The 14322-nt window shown below is 41.5% G+C and overlaps 1 protein-coding gene across 1 annotated transcript in view; it reads right to left on the minus strand.

Moving 5' to 3' along the window:
- Window positions 1–911: 911 nt before the first annotated feature.
- Window positions 912–14322, minus strand: part of PLEKHM3 (pleckstrin homology domain containing M3) — a 77359-nt gene continuing 63948 nt past the window's right edge. The window contains exons 6-7 of the mRNA XM_075711478.1: window positions 13573–13730; window positions 912–1089 (exon numbers count right to left, since the gene is read on the minus strand). Coding sequence (XP_075567593.1) covers window positions 912–1089; window positions 13573–13730 — 336 coding nt within the window. The remainder of the gene's footprint in view (window positions 1090–13572; window positions 13731–14322) is intronic.

Consider the following 14322-nt stretch of genomic DNA (forward strand, 5'->3'; position numbering starts at 1 on the left):
TAAACTTCACAAAATAAAACCAAAACCAATCTGGACACTTAAAATATCTTAAAATGTGAGACTAGCAGGAGGTCAGAAGCAACATCATGTTACTGGAGATGAGGATGTGGCCTCACATAGATCAAGAACAACCAGGGTAAAACTCAACGGATTTCAGTGACAGAGCTTGACCGACATACCCAGCCTGAACAAAAACAGTAGCAAGTCTCCTGCTTATCTGCATATGGAATAGTTCACTGGGGTGGTTATAAATATACAAACATAGCTGAAGGAATTATTCTGCATCTTATGTTTGCAAGCACCCTGAATAAGGTTTGATGGGAGATACTTTTCTTTCCTCGGGGAGGAGTGACATGTAAATGCACTGATCCTTTAAAAATAGCTCTCTGGAAACATGAGGAAATGGAACCATGTGTCCGCACCATAATGAGCAAGTGGGTTTAAAAATCATTCCTGCCCTATTGGGTTCTGTGAAACACCTCACCAGAACCTCTGCCAAGGCCAATAATAAATAAATAATACACATAAATAAGTAGATGATTCATCAATTCTAAATGAACAACATAAAAAATACTGTGGTGATGACAGCAAATATTTTCTGCCTTGAGGAAAAGTCTTCTCCAGAGGTGGAAAAGAAAAAGTTGGGTGCTTAATTAGCTAGACCTAAAGCATTTCAAGTAAACCACATTTTGTATGAGAGCTAGCGGCTGGACTGCCACGCAAAATGCAGTTTAGCCATTGGTATTTCAAAGCCAACAAGGCTTTATGGCCACTTTGGCAGCTGCTATTCACAGATGAAGAAGGCCAGATACTATTTCGCAAAAAGATTTCTGCCTGGCTAAGCTGAGAAGTTGCTTGAGCTGGCAGCTGGGAAAGGGATTCTCTTCAGGCTGGCCACTGCCTTAAGGAACTCATGTGTTCTGATATGACAACTCAAACATGTTGCAAGACTCTTCAAAATTTTCGTCCATATTCAGTCGCTTCCAGAAGGATTTCTGCTTCTTCTGCAATTCTTTACGCACACACCTGGGGCATGGTACAGCCTTCACTTTGCACTCAGAGTGGAAGACAGCACCACAGCTTTCACACCTGCAAACACAAATTAGTGTCAAAATTGAATGACAAAATAGGACCAGAGCATGCAATGGACTTCACATGGATTGTGGGCAGTAGACATTTCTTCAGACAGTTCTGGTAGCTCAAAGAGCACTATGTTTCAAAAGAGTGGAGTTGTAAAAGACACTGGCTTGCCCACACCTCTGCTGGTGTCAAGCTACTCAGGACCACTAAAGTAAGTTGACTTGCATCCATTTGCAGTTGCTGAGAATCTGTCCCAGCACTTCGGCTTCACAAACAGAAATTTTAGAAGGATTAATACTTATCTGCTTATTAACTAGCATTCAGGTCTATCACAGAACAGACATCAATTTTGTTTTATGCAAGACAAGTTTGCTGCTTTGGTTTGTAAATGAAGAGTAACAATATTAATTTCCATTAAAATATATTTGAGCATTTGCAACAGTCAAGAGAATGACATTTTCCTCACTGAAGTTCCAGTGGTCAGCTGTTCTGGAAGAAGTAAAAGTACAGTCCACTTCAACAGCAGCAGAAGTCATTCCACAAAGTAAAAAACAAAACAGAAGTAGGTGATGTATTTTCTGCTCTGTGCCCTGTGGAATATTGGACTAGATCAACACAATTATAGCTTCTGGCATTCAAAGGTGTGCTATTCTGTTCTCAAATGTGATATTATGACTTCAAACAAATCAACTGCTCAAACAAGATGACTGGATCACTTTTTGGGGCACTCTGAGGCAATGGATGTCACATCACAGCAGATCAAGCCCCAGTTCCAGATGGCTGTGGAGCAATGAAATATCTGGTGATCATGGAGTGGGCTACAACTAAACAGATGGACATTCTCAGCCTTTCAATGCAAATAACTATCTGTAGTGATGAGGAACTACAGCTTTGTAACCAAATGAAAAAAATAAAAGGATGACAGTGTCAGAGGTGCAAAGTCTTAGATTCTATTTGGATAATTACATAATGAAAGCAACAAAACATCAAACTTTACAGCAATTTCAAAATACAAATGAGGGGCCCTGGTCACCCTGGTGATTCTGTGGGAAGTTTCGAAATGCCTCGCACTCTTCCTTTTTCTCAGCTATTGTAATCTAATGACTATATAAGAATCCAAGTGTCCATTGTTATCTCTCTGGTGGTTTTTTTTGTTTGCTTTGAGCTTTTTTGTTGTGTTTTTTCTTTTTTCTTAGAAATAAGGTTCTGCTCTTCAAGACTGTGAAGAAAAATTGAAAACATGAAGAAAAAAACCCCAAACACTGAGAAGTCATAAGGCAAATTGTAGTATTTGGTATGCAGTCTGGCAATACTGAGAGAAGTCTGTAAGCTAATATAACTTGCTAGCTATATTAGCTGCATCTCCATTTCACCTGTAACTTTTAAAAAACTGTTCCTGATCTGGCTGCATTTTAAGTTTTATGTATGGGTCCAAACATGGTCTAAATTTTAGTAACTACAGAGCTTTGAAAAGACTATGCAGCGGTTTAGAGAGGCACATTTCTAGCTAGCATAAACTGATAAAACTCAAATAACAAGTAAGAAAAGGAAGGTTAAAGAGGCTAAGTATAATGCTGTATATCTACTAACTACTACGCTCTCTTGCAGTAAAACTTGACTGCCACATTTCTAAGTCCAGCTAGCAAGTCTAAATCTGGTTTTGAATCAAGAAACAGAGATATTTATCATTTCTGTGCTCAGAGAGTGTGTGTTATGGCCCTGATCCAGTGAAGCACATAAACACATGCTTAGGACGCATATCCCAGTGATTTCTTTGGGATTACTGATCTGCCTACAATTAAGCATCTGCTTATGTGCTTTGCTGGATTGGGATCTCCACAAACAGACAGAGGGAGAGACAAGAGAGGACAGCAGTGTCTTTAAAACTTTACATCATTGTGAACTGACACTAATGGTGATTTTATCAAGCTAATTCTCCCTTGTTAGTCAGCAATTTACAGTGCCCTGGAAGTTGCTAGAGGGTAATGATTGATGAGGAGTGTAATTTTGTGCTCTTGCATTGCCACTCCCTACGCTTGCCCAGTATTTCTCCACAGTATGCATGGAGGTGACAAAACTTATCAGAAATTGCTGCTGAAATGGATGGGGCAGGACGAGAGAGGAGCCAGCACACCTGCTCTCCCCAGTCAAAGGCCATCAGCAGAGAAAACAAAGATTGATGGTGTTTAAATGAATATGAATTCATTTTTCAGAAATAAGCTCAGTCGAAAAAAATCAACAAACTTCTCTCACATCGCTCAGAACCAAAAGAGAGAGAGGAAATGTCCGCACTGTTATTTATTAGAGCTGGTGCAATAGCTGAAGCTCTGAGCAGGACCCCGCACTGTCAGGCACTAACCAGAGGCAGTGCAAACAGCCAGCCCCGGATCTCAGAGTCCACCACACCGGCTGCCATCGGGACCGTCGTTGGTCCATTCTGGTGCCCCCACCCCTGACTGCTGCTCTGAAGACCTATCTTCTGCTTTCTCCGTTGATGGCTGACATACTCCCAGCCCCAACCGTGGGGTGCAAATGACAGCAAAACAGCTGCCTGGAAGAATGGTGCTCTGAATTGGTAAGCTGCCTCTTGGTCTGCGCAGGGACAGGTAGAGAGGATACCTGGAGCCTTCACTGCATGCTTGTACCCCCTCACTGCTAAAGAGACTCAGTCACCGGGGCAGGGGGGCAATGCTGATCTTGCTCTGCCTTTGGGCAAATGGTAAGTTACTCCCTTTAAAGTGATGGAGCTATACTACTCCAAGCCACCTACAGCTTTGCTTTTCATCGTATCAAATACAGTCAGTCTTAATTGACCCTGGAAATGTCAACTGGTTGACCATTCCTAATCTCACTGGGAGAAGTTTTCCAGTGATACCAAAAACCCCACCAAAATTATATTCCTCCTTAGAATATTACAAATAAATTGGTTCTTATTTAATCGTGACATCTAATTTTATCTCCACATGTGAGAGTCACAGTTTTTCTTTACTGTTGTTTTCAAGCCTCAGATTTCTAAAATGCTTTTATTTCTCTGGAGAAAAAGGAATTTTGTAGTATATAAAAGGCTCATGTAACAGTTCACTATACTTAGTTATCTTTCCCTTAACCCTTGTTGTTGTCATAGGTAATTCACAGTTCAGGCACTATTTCTGAATCCTGACTTCTTCTTTGGCTAGAGGCCAAGAAGTCTCTGCATCTTTTGTGAGACTTCTGTACACCACTGATAATAAGCTGATGAGCCCCTAGCCATTCAGGCCTTTCATGTTTCCTTCTTTAATGAATGATATTGAGACACTGCACATTAACAGCATCTTGCTATTTTTCAAACATTATTTGAAGAATTGGTGAACATTGCATGTTGTTTTCATACAGACTTTCAGTCTTCTAAGAAGGCATCTGAAATAGCTTCCTCTCTATTTCGGTGTTTTCTCTTTTTTTTTTCCTCTTTCCTGACCAACTCAATTTCTGTTGAGACTATAGGGGATGTTTTATGTTTTAAGGATGTTTTGCTTGTTTGAACACCAGAGTAACAAAAATGCAGAGAATTAGTCAATCCTCTAAATAATTTCTATCGGACTGAAAAGTGTAAAAGAGAAAGGGCAAAGCTCTCCACAGCCAGACAGGCATTATAATGCTATTATTATTATTATTATCATTACTAGTTCTAAAAGAAAAGCCTTTCTACATTAAAAGCATAAAATCATTCCTTGTATGCTGAGGAAATGCCAATGTTAGTATCTCCCATTAAGTCTGAGCATTTGAAACATATACGTACCAATATTTGGTAAACTGTAAATGCTAGCAAATTCTTTTCATGCTTCCCACACGTATTTCACAGGCTTATGGCTCAAGTAATTCTAGATTCTGCACGACCAACTGATTATACTCGTATTTCTCCTCTGTACTGCACCACCATTTAGGTGCCCATGGGTAAGATCAGGTGCCCAAAGAGGTGGGTGCAACACGGAGAGGCCTCAAAGACCTTCCACCTTAAGCAGACAAAATAAACCAGGGATGATCAACTAGTGGCCCAGGATGTCACCTGAAAGACAGTTTTATTTGTCTCCTAGGAACCTTACAGGTTGAGAGACTGACCAGCGTGACCGTGTTGGGATGAAGCTGCTGGGACCAGCAAGGTTTATTAGGACAGCTTCAGTACCACACACATGGGCTGTACCTGTCTGGCTTCCAAACACCAAGTGGGGAATCAAAGCTGCTCGTGGTTATGCCGTTCGTCCCTGAAATGAACAAACGGTGGATGACAGATATACAGCCATTCCCACCTCACTAACGGGAAATAAGAGGGGAACAGACTTGCTCAAGGTCAGCCAGGAGCTCTTAGAAGAGCTGAGAAGGGCAAAGAGCTCTCCTGTCTCACTGCAGTGCCATATTCATCCTGCATGCTTTCTCTTGTAATTTTATACATTAACTTTCATTTTTTCATTTAAAAAACTCACTTCCCCTGTGCCAGACCTTACACACATTTGCTCAAGTGAGTAATCCCTTGAAAGGAATTTCAGTAAGGATTTGATTTAGAGCTGAACCCTTCATTGACGAAAACTCGTTTTTTTTCTTTCCCTCCATGCAGAGTAAAAACAAGATAAACCAGGGCTGTTCATTGTTTTCTTTAGATGATGCTGTACATTCACCAAGCATCCAAAATACTAAGCCACCCATAACTTGGCTATTAAAAAACCCCAAAGAGCAAACCACAGTAGCTGAAGTAAGCTTTGCCTTAGGGATTCCAGCATGATAACCATCCCACACTATGTACATGTGCCTGTCTGCAACTATTTCTGAATTGCTCAGCTGTGAATATCACAGTCGCACCCTTCAAAACTCTCAGAGACTTTAGCAGAACACAAAGAAAAGGGAAACTAGCCTGTGTTCACTTACAACACAAAGCCCCAAAGGCAATCAATGCCTGACACACACGTGCAGCAATATTATTACAGTTGCCTAGGAACCAATGCAAGGAGCCTGCCTAGGGAGTGACGCCCATGTAGTAAATGAATGGAAGAAATTTGGCACTAATATGACATTGATTTGTCCCTATAAGGAGCTTGTTAAGATAATGCCTTGTATGACACGGTCTTTACTAGACACATTTTTTTTTTTTTAACTACCATACTTGAAAACTGTTAATACTTCAAACTTGCTTTTGAAAAATTTGCCTCTGAAAAGGAAAAAAAAAAAAAAAAAGGCCAAACAAAACCAGAGCAGAGCCCACTATCCAACCCCTCAAATTGTTACATGTCTGAAATTCACTCTAAGTGATTAATTCAGTGTTGAGGGAGCCAGCAGTGATTCAAGGCATAATCATAGTTTTCCTTTCCATACACCTGCTCATCAGATGGGGGCTACCCTTGATATGCCACCAGAGCTTCCAGATGCTCCTCATCTATAATGGCATGGCTGGGTCCTGGGCTGGCCCCGGAGGGTACAGAAACAGGAGAAATAACTGTAACTGCCAACCATCGGCCCAGCTCGTGTGCTGGGGGAACCGATGCAGAGGGCCGAGCCGGTTACAGGCAGCAGCTATAGCAAGGGGTGTACAGCAACCACCAGCTTGCACCGATGGGACTCAGCAAGCAGAGCGCCCGTGGCTCGCACCTCTGGAACAGCCGCCGGGACCAGCCCAAACACAGCCTGATGCAGCATCTGTGGCCACCACCACCACCGCTGCTCTAGTAATGCCACCCCAGGATGGCTGAATGACGTGCTAGCCGGTGTCCCTGCGTGAAAACTGCCAGACCAGGGTCTGCTCCCTTCCACCCTGCACGGGTTAGACTGAGCTGCTGGAGGAGTGCCCCAGGCAGGGCGGGAGGACGAATGAATACGCCCCCATCCCGGCTCGGCTGCCCAGGGCTTGCCACTGGATGCATCCCCGTCTGCGCGGTCTCTTGCCCCTCATCCTGTCATGCCAGGACCCACTGCCAGGGTCAGCTGCATCCCACAGATGTGCAAAGTGGTCAGAGATATTAAAGCCTCGCAAACAAGGGGAAAAGCGGGCAGCTCACTGGAGGGGAGAGAAAACCACCAGTGCTCCACCAGTGGGGGAGAGCCTCAGTGTCAACTCCTCCATTGCTAGACCCAGAGAAATCGCAGAGCAGGCCTTTGCTTTGGGTGCTCACAGAACAATTTGTTACGGGCCGGGGCTGAACAAGAACAGTTTGATTTCACCACCTGCTATCCCTCCGTGACAGTTCTGTGCACAGGCCGAGTTACCACACCGGAGCACGGCAGCAGGGTCAAGCAGGAGCAAAGGGATCCTGGATCTCCCAGACCCCTTGTCGCAGAGCTCTGTCACTCCTGATTAAGGAGGGATGCGTGCCCTCAGCTCCCCCCCAGCTGCGGCTGCAGGGATTTATGCTACACTTATCTACGTATGTTTCCATACTTGCATCCAGCAGGAGAACTAAGGACTGACTGCGAACCTCAGTACTGCACTTTGCGAGGTCTAAGTTCAGAGATCCCAAGCCAAGTGATGTGGCCTGTACACAGCAATTCACAAGAGGTCAGTAAAGGGACACTAAAATCAGTATTAAAGCATTTAATTTGAAACTCACATGATTACGCTTTAGTCAGTGGAGCTGAGTTTGGAAAGGGGAAAAGCCCTACACATGGTAAATCCACTACCTGCAAACCACTGGAGAGGCTGACATGCCACAGAGATTCAAGTGTTTACATTGCTCAGACATACATCCTCTGCCTCTGCCAGCTGCCACGCCATGAACTGGACTTCGCCTCTCTACCTCTCCTATTATTAATGAACTGTATTCACAAAATGGTGGTTGAAGACCTAAAAGCAAAGAGTCAGGCAATGCTATTAACATTAATATTAACATACTGCCCTCAACCATTATGATTTGACTGCATGATTCTACTACTTTGCATTCTTCTGTAAGTCTCAAGTCTGGAAATCCTGTGAGTAAGCCAGGATTTCTGCTTTTGATAAAAGAGAAAGGCAAAGGCCACCTGGACTTTGTAGCTCTGCCATAATGTTGAAGATATGCCTACCTGGACCCAAGATGGAAAAAAGGAACGTAACATTTAAAAAAGTAAAGTAAGTATATAAACAACAAGATTCTTAAGGCAATCTTAGAATTTCTGAGCACTTAGAGTTGGCAGTGTTGGCTTTCATGGGCTAAAAAGCAATTGAAAAGCTGTTGTCTGGTCTACAAGGAACTGTATTTGGGAGATGGAGAAGTCTATCTTAACAAGGGAATTTGCATGAGGAAGAAGGAAGAATTAAAAGGTCTTGACTGGCAAGTTGGAAATATCTGGAGTGAGGAAGAAGGCACAGCAGGGAAGGTGCAAAATAGAAACCGGAAGCAAGATGGCCGCCATGTTCAGCCATCAGCAGGGAAAGCACAAGGCAGCACTGCAGCGGCCTTCCTGCTTGAAATAAATACCCGCCTTTACACTGAACGTTCTAGTTAATACCACTCTGACATGAGGCAGGTAAAACCAACCTCTAAAGCTAATTCAGTTCCAAAATACAATGCTTGATAAAAAAGCCAGTATATTTTATCGCTCTCTTTTTTTGTATTCTAGATAACATTACGGTGTTACCCTGCACAGACAAAAATCAGAAGATCTGGGCCAGAAGATTTTGACCAGTTTTGACAGATTCAGGTGAAATTAAATTATCAAGAGAACTTAACATCTACTCAGGTGCCTAAGTTTCTTTAAAGAAAGTGCTGAGCAGATCACTTCAGGGTGCCTTGAATCAACTATCAACATCTGATAAGCTAAGCTCTTTTAAAAATTAGGTACTAGCGCAGCTCAGGTGAACCGGGCTTGGGGAAAGGCTGTCTAGATAAAACAAACTAATCAAAGCAAGAGGGAAAATGATGTACTTTGAGTGATGCCTTTAATCTGTGCCAAGGTATTTCCTGGAAATGCTCTATACTACGTATTTCAGCCTCTCCACCTAGTATCTATCTTTAATATTCTCCCAAATGCTCAATGCTGGTTTTGTCCAGTGACACAGCATCCATAACACAGTGAGCTGTAATCTTGCAAAGACTTTGGCATGCACATAAAACTAAGCACAGCCTCAGAGCCTTTAGTAAGACTTCTTGCTCTGTGTAAAGTTAAGGATATTCATAGGTCTTATCAGGATGGTAGCCAAAGATTATAGAGGCATCCAAGCTGGTTGATATAGTCAAGCCTGTTCTGTGGCACGTCTATTTTAAACTCGGGTCTTCTGGTTTGTATCTTAAAAGGTCTACATGTCTTAACTGATCTGCAGAACGATTTAACTTCGCAAAGTGGAAACAGTTTAGCCTTGATAAATGAATACGAACACAAAAGAGCAACTCTCCATGGTTCACATACATCTATAGTCACCACATAAAAGGCAAGGAATTGACTAAATAGTTCTTAACCAAGCAAGTAGCTTTACCAGCAAAATGCGACAAATTGCCTGTGAAAGTAGTCATTAGGATTCCAACACACAGGCAAGACCAAAACTTTATTAACTGGGTAGCATATAATAATCTTAACCATAACTATAATTACTTAGTTATCTAATTGCACAGAAAACCCTTTTTAATGCATAATTCTATTCTTGTTCCAATGGTATTTTTCTCAGTATTGCTTAAGAATTAAAACTTGTTAAAAATTGTTCTAGGTTATAAAACAAATACAGCCATGTATTACAGACAACAGTGCCAATATACAGGCATTTTCTTTTCACTTCTGCTTTTTTTATTTTAGGAGAAAGAAACAAAAACTTTTCACCACGTTAATGAAAAACAAGCAATATCAGAACAACTTGAGCAGCAGTGTCTGGCTGCTAACAAATGGGCAAGGATAGCTCTAACAAGACAATTTATAACCAGGGATATTTAAACTCATTTCACAACACTTGTAAAAATAAAATTAGTGATATAATAGGATAATTTTATATGTTTGTTTGCTAAATTTAAGCCCAGGGCAAATTTAGTCCAAGAAATAAAACAGGAGGTAGATGCTCAGGTTGTTTAAGTTGCCAGAGCTCCAGCAAAAGCAGAGCTGTGAGAGTTTATATTAGCAGGCGATTTGCTCCATGAAATGTGCAATTAACTCAGGAGGCTTTAAATATGGTTCTCATGATTTAAAGGCCTTCAAAATGATGCAGAAATTGTGAAATTTAGAAAGAACCCTGATGAACTGTTATATAAATATGGGTAAGACAGAAAAGAGGAAAATGGGGGACAGAGGAATCAAACTGACTGGAAGAGGCATCGAAAAGGATGAGGCAATTTTTAAGAAATTGTTTAACTACTGAATCACAGCTTTCATTAAGCTCTGTGCAGAATGGCCACCTCCCAAGAAAAGCCACAGAAAGGAAATATCATTAGAAAGCTTATGACTTTGTGAGCCCACCCTTACATTCAAGGCAGCAAACTGTTGCGTTGTATTGTTAAGCAGGATGTAAAGAGCCTGCCAAGCACAGCCCACAGACCCGCTAATTAAGTGAACTGATTGTGTTTGGTTTGGAACCGTTTGCCAACAAAGGAATGTGTCATGCTGATTAGTGAGAGAAGGGTATGTAATATATGTGTATTCAAACCCTGAGGAGTGCATAACCCAGGTATTCACTCTGTTTGCTCAAGGACTGACAAAAATGACTCTCAAGCAAATAACCTGACCAAAGAGAAACTCCAGCCCTCAAGAGGGGCCCTCCTTTTCTTTCAGCAGTATCTATCTAAAGACGACCCATCCTTCATAAATTCCTACTGAAGACTGCTCCAGAAACTGCTGAGAATATTTCGGAGAGAAACAATCTCTCCACCTCAAAGCTGACCTAAGAGGCCACGAAGATGGAAAGCTAACAGCCAGCTGAGAACCACCTTGGAACTGTAATGGCCTCTCTGACAGCTGTCACTCTTCCTTCCAAAGAGCAAGAAAGGTCAGGGAGGTAGCCAGAAAAACAAATGCCAGCTCAACACAGACACACACACGCACACCCCCAACACACAAACAGACTTCACTTTTCAAACATTCAACAGAGACGTGAAGTTTGCAAAAGCTGTCATGCACCCACTTCTGAATATTTCTAACCTAACAGCCCAGTTTGCTGGGAGAATTAGTAGCACACTCAGAAGTGAATGAGCAACATTCAAGAGCAAGAAGGAAAAATATAGTCTTCAGAGCTCAGCTACTCTTCCCTCCTTAACTCAGCAGCTACAGTCAGGGTACTTGGCAGTCTAGTATTGAGTACAAAATGTGAATACTATGCTGTAGACAGCAATTCCAGAAAACCAGGATGGAGAAGGGGAATCATAGTCAATTCTCACTGCACATTGTGGACTCAGAACAGTACAACTAAATCACAAATCTGAGCTGTTTACTCAGAGCGCGGTATGACATGTAACTAACAATGAAAGCTGAACACATGCCATCAGAAATTTCAGGCATAATTGCAAGTCTTCACATGAACCTTTTGTGACTTGCCATTCCATCTGCCACAGGTTACTCTGTACATCTACCTATTTCTAACCAGCCTCCTCATCTTACACTCGTCATTGTAGTGGTCAGCACACCCACCTCAGAAATCTCTCTCATCTGTAAAAGATGGAAACAATCACAAGACCCCTCTACCTGGCCTTCTCTTCTCCCTCACTGCTTTGCAGCTGGTGGAGTTGCACAGTAAAACACACAAGCTCCTCTGCTGGCATGACTTGCCTCCAGCCTGAAGGTGCAAAAGAGCAAAAATATGGAACTGAAATAACCTGGTTATTTTCACAGAGGTGCATGTGCACACGTGAGCAGTAATGAGATGAGAAAACTAACTAGGAAGGGAAATGGAAAATGCTGGGGATAAAAGCAAGGTTTAGTGATAAGGAGTACAAAAGGACTAAGCAGAATGACCTCTGACAAAATAAGAAAGAGAAATATTGGAGAACCTTTCATGCTGATTGTGTTTTAATTAAAATCATTAACAAAGACCGCTGTCTTTGGCATGACATCAACCACGACTTCACATTTGTGAAACATGAACAAAAGTCCTTTCTGGCTTCTAATTCACATAAAAACAGGAGCTAGAGCAGCTTCTTTTGGCTTTCACTGAACTGCTGACAAACACTATTCGATTCCAGAAGGTTTTAAACTCTGTAATTGCAAGGTATGTCTGATCTCAGCTGAAGGGCGGGGGAACAATATACACCCAACAATGTTTTTGTGACCAAAAATCCCTCAGACAAATCAAATGCACAGACACTTCAAGTAAACTTGTCTTCCCAAATGCTCTTACACATTCTCATCAATCTTTTGGGAACATCTTCAATCGCTTTTTATACAGTCTCAATAGACATCTTATGTTTTATGTTATCTTAGTCTCTCTCTTTTTAACTCAGCCTATCTCACCATGCACCCTAGATACATTCTTGAAAACCATTTATAGAGCTCAGCTGCACACCTTGTTTAGCTTATGTCCACTGCTTTGTCAATGCATTTTTAGAATGAGAGTCTGGAAAAAGAATGTGCAAACAGTCTTTGAAACTCAGATCAGGCTGAAAATCCCCGAAGAGTAGTCCTTGGTTACTTGTAATTTAACATCCCTGTGCACGCAGGGGAATCAGATTCTTAACGAAGCTCTTTTAACAGGCTGGTTCTGATTGTTTCCAAAGGTGGCTCTTCAATTTTTTTTCCCTTCAATGGAACACTTTGGAGAACAAATTAAAATGACTGTATTTGAAACAGCCAGAAAAGTACTTATCTATGGAGGAATGCTGTGCTGTCAGATATACTGTCTTTCTGTTGAGTTAAAAAAAAGAAAAATCTCTCCTTTATTCAAAATCCAAGACATTTTTGAAAAAGAGTAGTAAGATTGGCTGCATTGCCAAGTCTGCTCTGGTTTCCTGCATTTTGCTTCTAGGTTTTCCGTGCAACTTCTGTCCCTGATCTGGCATCCAGCACTCCATATAATGTGAAATAAAGGTTATTTTGTTTAGCTTAGGACTGGCATACGCTTATATTTATTTTGTAGCCATCTGAGAATAGCAATGCCATTTAAAAAAAAAAAAATTGCATACATAGGCACAGATGAGTATGCACACAGAAAGCAGAGAATTAGCCTTAACATTTCATGGGGAAAACACTTCAGAATAGATGGTTATTGTTTTTATAATGGACAATCCTAGTACATCATGTGCCCAGTGACATCAGGTACCAGAAAGATGTCTGTGATCACTCCAGAGAATCCATTTGGCTTTTCAGGACACTTTGTAAACTCAGAAGAGCTATGGATAAATCACCCTGTGTGATGCTACTGAGCACTCTTCCCTTTTTGAACAGCTGATCTGAGACTTACAGGACTTTGGAAAGCAGCTCTTTCCAAGTCTGCTCATGGTGGCCTCCCTGGACCAGTAATCCAGTGTAGTGGCCCAGAAATGTGCATTAGTGGGATCCAGTCCCTGGTTATTTAAATAAGAGGTCACCAGGCTGAGAATCCGCAAGGATACGATATGCAAGTGAAATGCACGACTGACATTACAGTACCTGCTTGTAGAAATGTCCTCAAAGGGGTAAAGGATTTCTCCATTGTTGCAAATCTCACAGATGAAACCCTTTTGACTACAAAGGCTGCAGCTGTACACATGAGAGGTGGCAAACTTGATCACCTTCCCCAAGAAAGGAGCCAGCTTTCCTTCAATAACCTGAAATGAGGAGAAGACAACATTGAATGAACCCCCAAAAAATTACTAGAACTCCGTGAAGGACTGAGAGCATATTTATTAATACAGAAATGCAGCAGCTGCTCGTTAAAACAACAGGAAAGTTACTTCCCAACAATTATAGCTCCACGAAATCACAAGTGATAGTATCAGCCAATGAACTGGCAACCATTCAAACATAAAAACAAAGTTACTATCACTCTAAGCCTCTACACAGCAACAACATACAAGATTAGTAGTCATTTTAAGTACAACAATGCATTCATACACTAAGGCACAAAAAAGTAGACAGGAAAAGAGTTTAAGGCTTCCATATTATCATCTGACAGCTATGGATACTGCCTGACATTTATGATTTTCATTTCTTACTATTTTTTATGCACAAATTGCAGTTTTGTCTTTTTTCCTTTTCCTCCAAAGCACAAGTTTTTTGCATATTTTTTGTGAACGGAACCCTGGCTTTGCTCTAATAAAGTCGTGTTTCCCACTGAAAACCATTACAATACAATATTCCCCTCATTGCCAAAATGAATAAATTCTCAGATAAACTCTTGAATAGAAACTGTGTTTTTTT

This window comes from Pelecanus crispus, chromosome 5, assembly GCF_030463565.1.
Source record: "Pelecanus crispus isolate bPelCri1 chromosome 5, bPelCri1.pri, whole genome shotgun sequence".
Lineage (NCBI taxonomy): Eukaryota > Metazoa > Chordata > Aves > Pelecaniformes > Pelecanidae > Pelecanus > Pelecanus crispus.